At 46.9% G+C, this 13,658-nt stretch overlaps 1 protein-coding gene across 1 annotated transcript in view; it reads right to left on the reverse strand.

Annotated features, from left to right (window-relative positions):
• crip2 (cysteine-rich protein 2) overlaps positions 1 to 13,658 on the reverse strand; it is a 78,753-nt gene that overhangs the window by 16,326 nt on the left and 48,769 nt on the right. Inside the window, exons 5-6 of the mRNA XM_067991088.1 lie at positions 11,907 to 11,975; positions 11,436 to 11,530 (exon numbers count right to left, since the gene is read on the reverse strand). Of these exons, the coding sequence (XP_067847189.1) occupies positions 11,436 to 11,530; positions 11,907 to 11,975 (164 nt within the window). The remainder of the gene's footprint in view (positions 1 to 11,435; positions 11,531 to 11,906; positions 11,976 to 13,658) is intronic.

A 13,658-nucleotide genomic window follows, 5' to 3' on the forward strand; every position in this document is an offset into this window, starting at 1 on the left:
AGCACCTTATCAGACACCGGGGCCAATGGAAAATCATGCGGAGTAAGGGCCCAATTCTCCCATACATGCCCCTGATGGATGAAGGTTCCTGCAGGAAGCACAAAGTTGGGGAAATACCCCACTATGAGCCTTACCACCTATTTACTGGGGCTGCACCTGACCACAAGTCCTACGAACCCATTTTAGATCCAGCACATGCTGCCCACTGCTGGTGGTTTAGGTTACTGCACACAGGTTCCTGTCCAGAAGCATGACCCCACGTTGCTTTGTTTGCTAATCTGTCAAAGTATAGTAGGTACATCACCGTCTATCACCCTCTCAGGCAGTGAGTTCCAGACCCCCACCACCCTCTGGGTGAAAAATCTTCTCCTCAGCTCCCCTCTGATCCTTCTACCAATTACTTTCAATTTATGCCCCCTGGTCATTGACCCCTCCGATAAGGGAAATAGGTCCTTCCTATCCACTCTATCTCGGCCCCTCATTATTTTGTACACCTCAATTAAATCACCCCTCAGCCTCCTTTGTTCCAAAGAAAACAACCCCAGCCTATCCAATCTTTCCTCATAGCTAAAATTCTCCAGTCCTGGCAACATCCTCGTAAATCTCCTCTGTACCCTCTCTAGTTCAATTACATCTTTCCTGTAATGTGGTGAGCAGAACTGTGCACAGTACTCAAGCTGTGGCCTAACTAGTGTTTTATTCAGTTCCAGCATAACATCCCTGCTTTTATATTCTATACCTCAGCTAATAAAGGAAAGTATCCTGCATATCTTATCTACCTGCCCTGCTACCTTCAGGGCTCTGTGGACATGCACTCCAAGGTCCCTCACTTCCTCTACACCTCTCAGTATCCTCCCATTTATTGTGTATTCCCTTGCCTTGTTTGCCCTCCCCAAATGCATTACCTCACACTTCTCCGGATTGAATTCCATTTGCCACTTTCCTGCCCACCTGACCAGTCCATTGATATCTTCCTGCAGTCTACAGCTTTCCTCCTCACTATCAACCACACGGCCAATTTTTGTTTCATCTGCAATCCTCTATCCATGCTAATGTATTACCCCCAACCCCATGAGTCCTTATCTTGTGTAACAACCTTAGAGTGCCTTTTGAAAATCCAAATATACTACATCTACTGGTTCCCCTTTATCTACCCTGCTAGTTACATCCTCAAAAAACTCCAATATATTTATCAAACATGATTTCCCTTTCATAAAACCATAAACTGCCTAATCATATTATGATTTTCTATGTGCCTGCTACTACAACCTTAATAATGGATTCCAGCATTTTCCCAACGACTGATGTCAGGCTAACTGGTCTACAGTTCCCTGTTTTCTCTCTCTCTCCTTTCTTGAATAGCAGGGTAACATTTGCTACCTTCCAATCCACTGGGACCATTCTAGAATCTAGGGAATTCTGGAAGATCACAACCAATACATCCACTATCTCCGCAGCCACCTCTTTTAGAACCCTAGGATGTAGGTCATCAGGTCCAGGGGATTTGTCGGCTTTTAGTCCCATTAATTTTTCTTTACTAATCTTAGTCACTAAGTTTCCTCCCTCTCATTAGACCCTTGGTCCCCCACTATTTCCGGTATATTTTCTGTGTCTTCTACTGTAAAGGTATAAAAAGACACCATCTGTTTTCCTCTCCTGGGTGACTGAGTGTTAATTGGGAGCAGTGGAGACTTTCATCTCACACCACTCCTAGGGGAGGTGCCTTGTGCCCGGCCTACAGTTAAAAGGACAGTCCCCGTGCAATTCACCTCCAAACTATCAAATTCAAACTCTTTGGGCAGTAGTTTTAACTTTTCTCACTGGATGAAAGACCTTTATTTCTATAGTGCCTTTCACAACCACAGGATGTCCCAAAGCACTTTACTATTGAAATATAGTCATTGTTGTAATGTAGGAAATGCAGCAGCCAATTTGCACACAGCAAGATCCCACAAACAGCAATGTGATAATGAGCAGATAATCAGTTTTAGTGATGCTGGTTGAGGGATAAATATTGTCCAGGACATCGAGGAGAACTCTCCAGCTCTTCTTCAAGATAGTGCCGTGGGATCTTTCACATCCAATTGAGGGGACAGACATCTCATCCTAAAAACAGCACCTCTGACAGTGCAGCACTCCCTCAGTACTGCCCTGGGAGTGTCGGCCTGGATTATGTGCTCAAGTCTCTGCAGTGAGACTTGAACCCACGACCTCCTGACTCAGAGGTGAGAGTGCTACCTACTGAGCCACGGCTGACAATTCACTATCACTTGTTTTTCACCTAGGGTTTCAAGTTAGAAAGAAAGAAAGAAAGAAAGAAAGAAAGAAAGAAAGAAAGAAAGAAAGAAAGAAAGAAAGAAAGAAAGAAAGAAAGAAAGAAAGAAAGAAAGAAAGAAAGAAAGAAAGAAAGAAAGAAAGAAAGAAAGAAAGAAAGAAAGAAAGAAAGAAAGAAAGAGGGGGTTATTTTATGTTTGGCATTTAGCTTTTCAAAAATTTCATGTCAATTTTTTTTTAAATGTGATCCTCTGGTTACTGCAGATGTTGTGTTGTGCTTTAGTGAGATGTCGTAGGGGGACGATTGAAAATATCTTTGGAGACCTGGCATTTACCATAAGTAGCCCTTCAGTGAGCCCTTCAGTGACGACCAGGAGGAAAAGCATCCAGCAGAGGAGACAGAGGGGCATTCTGGGAGAAGTCGGCTCAGTCACCTCCACCAAACGTCACGAAGTCACAGCCAACAGGTAAGTGATTGGCTGGTGACCGGTAAGTAGTTTTTCTTTCCTTTTTTTTTCTCTTGACATAGTAGTTGTTGTTAAGCTAACTTAAGGGTTAAGTCATGGCAGGAGATCCCAGACCCGTGTCATGTTCCTCTTGTGGGATGTGGGAATTCAGGGATCCTTCTTGTGTCCCTGATTCCTTCACCTGCGGGAAGTGTGTCCAGCTGCAGCTATTGTTTGACCGCTTGACGGCTCTGGAGCTGCGGATGGACTCACTTTGGAGCATCCGCGATGCTGAGAAAGTCGTGGATAGCACGTTCAGTGAGTTGGTCACACCACAGATAAAAATTACTGAGGGAGATAGTGAATGGGTGACCAACAGACAGAGGAAGAGTAGGAAGGCAGTGCAGGGGTCCCCTGCGGTCATCTCCCTCCAAAACAGGTATACCGTTTTGGATACTGTTGGGGGAGATGGCTCACCAGGGGAGGGTGACAGCGGCCAGGTTCATGGCACCGTGGCTGGCTCTGCTGCACAGGAGGGCAGGAAAAAGAGTGGCAGAGCTATAGTGATAGGGGACTCGATTGTAAGGGGAATAGACAGGCGTTTCTGCGGACGCAACCGAGACTCCAGGATGGTATGTTGCCTCCCTGGTGCAAGGGTCAGGGATGTCTCGGAGCGGCTGCAGGACATTCTGGAGGGGGAGGGTGAACAGCCAGTTGTCGTGGTGCATATAGGTACCAACGATATAGGTAAAAAACAGGATGAGGTCCTACAAGCTGAATTTAGGGAGTTAGGAGTTAAACTAAAAAGTAGGACCTCAAAAGGTAGTAATCTCAGGATTGCTACCAGTGCCACGGGCTAGTCAGAGTAGGAATGACAGGATAGCTAGGATGAATACGTGGCTTGAGAGATGGTGCAAGAGGGAGGGATTCAAATTCCTGGGCCATTGGAACCGATTCTGGGAGAGGTGGGACCAGTACAAATTGGACGGTCTGCATCTGGGCAGGACTGGAACCAATGTCCTAGGGGGAGTGTTTGCCAGTGCTGTTGGGGAGGGTTTAAACTAATGGGGCAGGGGGATGGGAACCGATGCAGGAAGTCAGTGGGAAGTAAAGTGGTGACAGAAACAAAAGGCAGTAAGGGAGAGTGTACAGAACATGACCGGACAGATGGTCTGAGAAAGCAGGGCAAAGACCAAGGGAAGTCTAGATTAAACTGCATTTATTTCAATGCAAGAAGTCTGATGGGCAAGGCAGATGAACTCAGGGCATGGATGGGTACATGGGACTGGGATGTTATAGCTATTACTGAAACATGGATGAGGGAGGGGCAGGACTGGCAGCTCAATGTTCCAGGGTACAGATGCTATAGGAAAGATAGAGCAGGAGGTAAGAGAGGAAGGGGAGTTGCGTTCTTGATTAGGGAGAACATCACGGCAGTAGTGAGAGGGGATATATCCGAGGGTTCGCCCACTGAGTCTATATGGGTAGAACTGAAAAATAAGAAGGGAGAGATCACTTTGATAGGATTGTACTACAGACCCCCAAATAGTCAACGGGAAATTGAGGAGCAAATATGTAAGGAGATTACAGACAGCTGCAAGAAAAATAGGGTGGTAATAGTAGGGGACTTTAACTTTCCCAACATTGATTGGGACAGCCATAGCATTAGGGGCTTGGATGGAGAGAAATTTGTTGAGTGTATTCAGGAGGAATTTCTCATTCAGTATGTGGATGGCCCGACCAGAGAGGGGGCAAAACTTGACCTCCTCTTGGAAAATAAGGAAGGGCAGGTGACAGAAGTGTTAGTGAGGGATCACTTTGGGACCAGTGATCATAACTCCAATAGTTTTAAGATAGCTATGGAGAAGGATAGGTCTGGCCCAAAAGTTAAAATTCTAAATTGGGGAAAGGCCAATTTTGATGGTATTAGACAGGAACTTTCAGAAGTTGATTGGGAGAGTCTGTTGGCAGGCAAAGGGACGTCTGGTAAGTGGGAGGCTTTCAAAAGTGTGTTAACCGGTTCAGGGTAAGCACATTCCTTATAAAGTGAAGGGCAAGGCTGGTAGAAGTAGGGAACCTTGGATGACTCGGGAGATTGAGGCACTAGTCAAAAAGAAGGAGGCATATGACATGCATAGGCAGCTGGGATCAAGTGGATCCCTTGAAGAGTATAGAGATTGCCGGAGTAGAGTTAAGAGAGAAATCAGGAGGGCAAAAAGGGGACATGAGATTGCTTTGGCAGAAAAGGCAAAGGAGAATCCAAAGAGCTTCTACAAATACATAAAGGGCAAAAGAGTAACTAGGGAGAGAGTAGGGTCTCTTAAGGATCAACAAGGTCATCTATGTGCGGAACCACAAGAGATGGGTGAGATCCTGAATGAATATTTCACATCGGTATTTAGGGTTGAGAAAGGCATGGATGTTAGGGAACTTGGGGAAATAAATAGTGATGTCTTGAGGAGTGTACATATTACAGAGAGGGAGGTGCTGGAAGTCTTAACGCGCATCAAGGTAGATAAATCTCCGGGACCTGATAAAATGTATCCCAGGAGGTTAGGGAGGAAATTGCGGGTCTCCTAGCAGAGATATTTGAATCATCGACAGCTACAGGTGAGGTGCCTGAAGATTGGAGGGTAGCAAATGTTGTGCCTTTGTTTAAGAAGGGCGGCAGGGAAAAGCCTGGGAACTACAGACCGGTGAGCCTGACATCTGTAGTGGGTAAGTTGTTAGAGGGTATTCTGAGAGACAGGATCTACAGGAATTTGGAGAGGCAGGGACTGATTAGGAACAGTCAGCATGGTTTTGTGAGAGGAAAATCATGTCTCACGAATTTGATTGAGTTTTTTGAAGGGGTAACCAAGAAGATAGATGAGGGCTGTGCAGTAGACGTGGTCTACATGGACTTTAGCAAAGCCTTTGACAAGGTACCGCATGGTAGGTTGTTACATAAGGTTAAATCTCATGGGATCCAAGGTGAGGTAGCCAATTGGATACAAAATTGGCTTGACGACAGAAGACAGAGGGTGGTTGTAGAGGGTTGTTTTTCAAACTGGAGGCCTGTGACCAGCGGTGTGCCTCAGGGATCGGTGCTGGGTCCGCTGTTATTTGTTATTTATATTAATGATTTGGATGAGAATTTAGGAGGCATGGTTAGTAAGTTTGCAGATGACACCAAGATTGGTGGCATTGTGGACAGTGAAGAAGGTTATCTAGGATTGCAACGGGATCTTGATAAATTGGGCCAGTGGGCCGATGAATAGCAGATGGAGTTTAATTTAGATAAATGTGAGGTGATGCATTTTGGTAGATCGAATCGGGCCAGGACCTACTCCGTTAATGGTAGGGCGTTGGGGAGAGTTATAGAACAAAGAGATCTAGGAGTACAGATTCATAGCTCCTTGAAAGTGGAGTCACAGGTGGATAGGGTGGTGAAGAAGGCATTCAGCATGCTTGGTTTCATTGGTCAGAACATTGAATGCAGGAGTTGGGATGTCTTGTTGAAGTTGTACAAGACATTAGTAAGGCCACACTTGGAATACTGTGTACAGTTCTGGACACCCTATTATAGAAAGGATATTATGAAACTAGAAAGAGTGCAGAAAAGATTTACGTGGATGCTACCGGGACTTGATGGTTTGACTTATAGGGAGAGGTTGGATAGACTGAGACTTTTTTCCCTGGAGAGTAGGAGGTTTAGGGGTGATCTTATGGAAGTCTATAAAATAATGAGGGGCATAGATAAGGTAGATAGTCAAAATCTTTTCCCAAAGGTAGGGGAGTCTATAACGAGGGGGCATAGATTTAAGGTGAGAGGGGAGAGATACAAAAGGGTCCAGAGGGGCAATTTTTTCACTCAAAGGGTGGGGAGTGTCTGGAACAAGCTGCCAGAGGCAGTAGTAGAGGTGGGTACAATTTTGTCTTTTAAAAAGCATTTGGACAGTTACATGGGTAAGATGGGTATAGAGGGATATGGGCCAAGTGCAGGCAATTGGGACTAGCTTCGTGGTATAAACTGGGCGACATGGACATGTTGGGCCGAAGGGCCTGTTTCCATGTTGTAAACTTCTATGATTCTATGATTCTATAAGTCAAGCTGCCATGTCACTGGACTGATATAGCCACAGAGCACAGCCAGGGAGAACTGTGACAGGGACAGATATCTGAGGCTGGGAATGCAGGATGACTTGTACTGTGATATAAAAGGGCAAATCACAGGCTTCCCACGGCCTCAGGCTTACTCCAGTGATTCGAGTCTTGGCTAATTCGTAACTTCAATCCAAAAATTAAAGTTTGAACCCCTGACCTTTGGAACAAGTTGCCAAGTGAGTGCGGATTGGCTGAAACGGAGCTAGACAACTTCCTGAATGAGCTGATATCACAGTATACAAAGGAAAGTGGGGATTTGGGGGAAATAGCTCAATAACTTGTGATTAATGAGCACCTTTAAAGTAATAACACGTCCTGAGGCACTTCACAGGAACAATTATCAGACAAAATTGACACTGAGCCAAAAACGGAGGGGCTGTGAAGCACCATGGGACATTTTACTGTGTTAAAGGCACTATATAAATACAAATTGTTGTTGTTGAACTGACCGCGATCTCTCGGTCACTCTGCAGCTAAATACCTGTTTAAAATTGTGCGATTTTCTACTGGATTATAAAACGAGGTCAGTCCCAAGAGCTGTAGTGAGACAACACTTTCATTTCCCACCGCAGAATTTGCACCTGATTCATATATAGAATAGCTTAAATAGTGAGACGGATTCATAAAAATACCAGGCCCTTGTAATGAAGCAGTGTGAACATTAGTGTACAAACGATTTGATGCTTTCAGGCGAGATCCCTTAGCCCGCCATTTTACTCAGGCATTAACCCATTTAAAATGGCAGGACAAGGAGCTTCGTGGGAAAAGGTTTGTTTCAAGGCCCACATTTTTTGGTAACTCAACAAATGTAAATATAAAGGTCGAGGCTCAGAGTCGGATTATGGGCTGGGGTGGGGTAGCCGTTTCGCTGCAATCCTGCAGGTGCTGAAGATATATCATATCACAGTAGGTATAGCACAGGAGGAGGCCATTCGGCCCGTCGTGCCTGTGCTGGCTCTTTGAAAGATCTATCCAACTAGTCCCACTCCTCTGCTCTTTCCCCATAGCCCTGTAAATTTTTCCCTTCAAATGTTTATCCAATTCCCTTTTGAAAGTTATTATTGAATCTGCTTCCACCGCCCTTTCAGACAGTGAATTCCAGATCATAACGACTCACTGCATAAAAAAATGTTTCCTCATGTCCTCTTTTGCTGATCACCTTAAATTGGTGTCCTCTGGTGAGCAACCCTTCTGCCACTGGAAACAGTTCATAATTTTGAACACCTCTATCAAATCTCCTCTTAACCTTCCCTGTTCTAAGGAGAACAATCCCAGCTTCTCCAGTCTCTCCACATAACTGAAGTCCCTCATCCCTGGAACCATTCCAGTAAATCTCCTCAGCACCCTCTCTAAGGCCTTCACATCCTTCCTAAAGTGTGATGCCCAGAATTGAACACAATATTCCAGCTGAGGCTTAACCAGTGTTTTTTTTTAAAGATTTAAAATAACTTCCTTGCTTATGCCGTTATTAATAAAGCCCAGGATCCCATATGGTCTTTTAACAATCTTCTCAATTTATCCTGCCACCTACATATACCCCCAGGTCTCTCTGTTCCTACACCCCCTTTAGAATTGTACCCTTTAGTTTATATTGCCTCTCCTCGTTCTTCTTGCCAAAATGTATCACTTCACACTTCTCTGCGTTAAATTTCATCTGCCACGTGTCCGCCCATTCCACCAGCCTGACTGTATCCTCCTCACTGTTTACTACACTTCCAAGTTTTGTCACATCTGCAAGTTTTGAAATTATTCCCTGTATACCCAAGTCATTAATATATATATATATATATATATATATCAAAAAGAGCAGTGGTCCTAGTACTGACCCCTGGTGAACACCACTGTACACCTCCCTCCAGTCTGAAATACAACCGTTCACCACTGCTCTCTGCTTTCAGTCCCTTAGCCAATTCTGTATCCACGCCACTGATCCTTTAATATTAGGAAAGGTGACCAAAAGCTTGGTCAAGAGTTAAGTTTTAAGGAGTGTCTTATAGGGGGAAGTGAGAGGTAGAGGGGCGGAGAGTTTTCAGGAGGGAATTCGACAGCTCGGGGCCCGAGCAGCTGAAGGCACGGTTGAGCAATGGGAGTGGGTCGAGGCTTCCCGGGAGTGAGTGTAGGTCAGCGAGCACAGGGGTGATGGGCGAATGGTGAAAATGAGAGATTTAGAGAATATACAATGCAGCAAATCCTATTGAGTATGTCAGTCTCCCTCTCCACCCCCCTCCCTCGGCCCCTTCACCTCCAATCCCACACTTTGCTGGTGTTGGAGTTTGTGAAAATAAACACTTCTATTAGAATAGTAGACAAACATGGAATGAGTGTGTTACTCGGTGAATATCACCAGGAGTAATTTTCAGCCATAAAGAGAGATATTGAATAAAGCCCCCAACTATCGAGCTTTCGAAAGGGATCTGTCAACTAAGCATACTGATCTCACAAGTCACCTCTGGGACCTCTGCCCTCTCAGTGTCTGCCTCTTTACTTTCAGGCCCAGTTTCGGATTTTTGATTTTGTTTTCATGCAAAAGCTGGGATTCTGAAATGAGCAACCACTGATCTGACATCAACCAAACACCACGAAAAACAAATTAACTGGCCAGTCACCTCATTTGCTATTTATGGGACCTTACTGTGCACAAGATGGCTGTTATTTTCACGTACAGTGACAAAGAAAAGACTTGCATTTATATAGCGCCTTTCACAACCTCAGGACATCCTTAGTGCTTTACAGCCAAGCACTAGTGTAATACTCTCACTTATCCTGGCCAATGTTTATCCCTCAATTAAAATCACAAACAGATTATCTGATCATTATCTCATTGATGTCTGTGCACAAATTGTCTGCTGCATTTCCTACATTACAACAGTGACTACACTTCAAAAATATCTCATTGGCTGTAAAACAATTTGGGACGTCCTGAGGTCATGAAAGGTGCTGTATAAATGCAAGCTCTTTATACTGTCGAGCTCGATTGTAAGGGCCTTAGCTTTCACTTGCATTCCCTCCTGTGTTATGGAACATTCCCCATGTATGTGGCTCACCTCATTATAACACATTGGGCCTTCATGGTGTTACTATAATGAGGTGGGGTCCATTAGGGTTTAGGCTAAGTTTTTTCTATTCATTCCCATTTTTATATTCTAGCAATGTAACCTTCCGAAAAATCCAATAATTAAACAACAAGTCATTGGCAATTAAGTGCTTGCACAATATGTTGGAATGAAATGCATTAATTCTTTGGCCTAGGAATTTGGGTGTGGAGGGAGCGAGGGAGCGAGGGAGCGAGGGAGCGATCCCCATGGTGAGGCCCGCGGTACCCCAGATATTGGGCCTCGGGCCTCATTACCACAAAGCATGGTTGAAGATCGGATCGCTGTCCTCAGGGAGGTGGGGGGGCGAGGGCCAGTGAGTCAGGGGGTCGGTAGCCGGGGGGGAGGGGGGAAAAACAAAATAGCAGCAGCGGCCCGCATTCTTTTAATGCGGGGTCGTGGGGGGGGCAGGTTTGCAGGGTCGGTGGGGTGGGGGGCAGATTTGCGGGGTCGGGTCGGGTCGGGGGGGGGGGGGGCAGATTTGCGGGGTCGGGTCGGGTCGGGGGGGGGGGGGGGCAGATTTGCGGGGTCGGGTCGGGTCGGGGGGGGGGGGCAGATTTGCGGGGTCGGGTCGGGTCGGGGGGGGGGGGCAGATTTGCGGGGTCGGGTCGGGTCGAGGGGGGGGGGGCAGATTTGCGGGGTCGGGTCGGGTCGGGTCGGGGGGGGGGGGCAGATTTGCGGGGTCGGGTCGGGTCGGGGGGGGGGGGGCAGATTTGCGGGGTCGGGTCGGGTCGGGGGGGGGGGGCAGATTTGCGGGGTCGGGTCGGGTCGGGTCGGGGGGGGGGCAGATTTGCGGGGTCGGGTCGGGTCGGGGGGGGGGGGGCAGATTTGCGGGGTCGGGTCGGGTCGGGTCGGGGGGGGGGGCAGATTTGCGGGGTCGGGTCGGGTCGGGTCGGGGGGGGGGCAGATTTGCGGGGTCGGGTCTGGTCGGGTCGGGTCGGGTCGGGGGGGGGGGGGGCAGATTTGCGGGGTCGGGTCGGGTCGGGGGGGGGGGGCAGATTTGCGGGGTCGGGTCGGGTCGGGTCGGGGGGGGTCGGGGGGGGGGGCACTCCTGCTCCTTCCAGCTCCACATTCAGGTAAGTATATTTTAAGACCTTACCTTGTTGCTTGCGGCCTAACAGGCAGTCCCTTTAAGGAACTTTATGGTCCCGCTAGGCTGCACGTTGGCCTGGTTTTCCTGAGGGCAAACCAATCTTACAGTGGGGGCCTCAAACAGGAGTTAGGCCTCTCATTTGCATATGCTAATGGCCTAACACCTGTTTCGGGTGTGGGCACTGCACGTCAATTTTTTGGCCATTACCAATATTGTGGGCAGCGCATTTCCTGCCCGCCATATTGGAGGCTTACTAAGCCAGTTAGCACCCGAGAAACGGGAGCTGCACGGCCAAATACATAGGCCAAGGTGTTTTCCTCTTGGACAGTACTTGGAGTCAGGTTCCTCATTGTCTCTTTGCCCCTATCTAGTTCCAGTACTCACCTCCGCGTGGCCTCCTGAATTCAAAGTCTTGTTGCAACGCTTACAGCGTAGGCAAGGGCGGTGCCAATCTTTGCCCAGGGACGTCACCTTCTCAGCTGTGAACAATAAAAGGGACCGCGGTTTAGAAAATGGAATCCCTTCTGTTTTCAGTCATAATTTCAATCTGATGGAGAAGGGAAAGTCTTATAGCAAGCAGTGGAGATCTGCCCAGGGAAATCCCACTCTGTCATTACAACTCAAATCACGGTCTATTCTCAGGCTTCAGGCCCTTCGGTCACTCCATCTTAAGATGAAAGGACCGATTCGATGCTTCCTTCAGGAGGCTGCACTCACGAGGGGTGTGGGTTGGGAGAATGAGCTACAATCCTGTAGTGTCGACTCTCCGGTTCCACACTCCTGCCAAACCCAGCTCTCCGAAGTCCATGTGCTTCCTGGTGGTGAGTGTTTGCCCAAAAGACATGTTAGACTCACCAAAGTAAACCTTCTTCTCACAGCGGGGGCAAATGTTGGGCTCCCCAGCAAAGGTGGTCATACTGGACGCTGAAAAAGATTAAAAGAAGCCAGTTAACACATTTGCGGAGTGTGCTGCAGTTACAATACACTAAATATCAGTCTCAATCAACAACTTGCATTTATATAGCACCTTTAACTTAGTAATAAACCTCCCAAAACACTTCACAGGAGCGTGATCAGACAAAATTTGGCACCGAGCCACATAAGGAGATATTAGGACAGGTGACCAAAAGCTTAGTCAAAGAGGTAAGTTTTAAGGAGCATCTTAAAGGAGGAGAGGTAGAGAGGTGGAGGGGTTTAGGGAGGGAATTCCAGAACTTAGGGCCGAGGCAGCTGAAGGCACGGCCGCCAATAGTGGAGCGATTAAAATCAGGGATGCGCAAGCGGCCAGAATTGGAGAAGCGCAGAGATCTGGGAGGGTTGTAGGGCTGGAGGAGGTTACAGAGATAGGGAGGGGTTTGGAGAGATTTGAACACGAGGATGAGAATTTTGAAATTGAGGCGTTGCCGGACTGGGAGCCAATGTAGGTCAGGGAGCGCAGGAGTGATGAGTGAACGGGACTTGGTGTGAGTTAGGATACGGGCAGAAGAGATTTGGAACAGCTCAAGTTTACGGAAGGTGGAAGAGCCAGGCCAGGAGAGCATTGGAATAGTCCAGTCTGGAGGTAACAAAGGCATGGATGAGGGTTTCAGTCGCAGATGAGCTAAAGCAAGGGCAGAGACAGGTGATGTTACGGACTCACCCATATCATGGCAGTGGGAGAGCACAAGATGGGACAAGTTGGCCCAACTCGAACATAATAAACACTTTGGGAAGGGCATTAACTGTACAGCCAGGAACCTGGTCTTTCAGAGTGGAAAGTGTTGATTGGGGTGACTGAGATCCTTCTTTGTCTAGTACTGTTAGGCTAACTGAGTGGATTAATCAATGATACTGGTTCAGATGTCAGCGAGAAATTTAATTAATATCGACAGAAAGTACAAGCAAGTTATACATGTATATACATACTCGTAGGATATCCATCAGGGCTGCGAACGTCTAGCCAGTGTAAAAGCAGCTAAATATTCCCCTATCCCAAAAGTAAAGTTCCGCATATTGATCTATCCTCATATCTCAGTCTGTTACCCAAATGTCAAAGGGCATTGCCACAGAGAACTCCTAAATTGGATACACCTTTCTTTTTTTCTTTGCCTCTCTCAGAATGTTGGGGTGTGGGGGGGGGTGGGAGAAAGAGATGGTTTGTACATGGGGTGAAATGAGTGGAAGATTGGGGTGAGCCAGATGGCTTTTTCTCAGCCTGGATACCCAGCTACATAATCTATTATTCTCTATCTCTGTGAATACCCAAGCCGACAAAGGGTCAATGCCAACTAATTGCCTTTTTAGAAAAGAGCAAATTTGCAGACAAATTACAGAAAGTTGCAAGAACTTGAGAAGTGATAATGGACTTCAATTTATCCCAAAATAGACTGGGAAAATAACAGTATAAAGGTCAAAGAGGGGGAGGAATTCCTGAAATACAAGAACTTTTGATCATTATTTTTCTAGCCCAATGAGGAAGGAAGCAGTGCTGGATCTAGGGAATGAAGTGGGGCGAGTGGAGCATGTTTCAAGGGGGGAGCATTTGGGGAATAGTGATCATAATATCATTAGGTTTAGAATAGTTATGGAAAAGGACAAGGAACAATCAAATGTGAAAATACTTAACTG

The sequence above is a fragment of the Heptranchias perlo genome, chromosome 10, assembly GCF_035084215.1.
Source record: "Heptranchias perlo isolate sHepPer1 chromosome 10, sHepPer1.hap1, whole genome shotgun sequence".
Classification (NCBI taxonomy): domain Eukaryota; kingdom Metazoa; phylum Chordata; class Chondrichthyes; order Hexanchiformes; family Hexanchidae; genus Heptranchias; species Heptranchias perlo.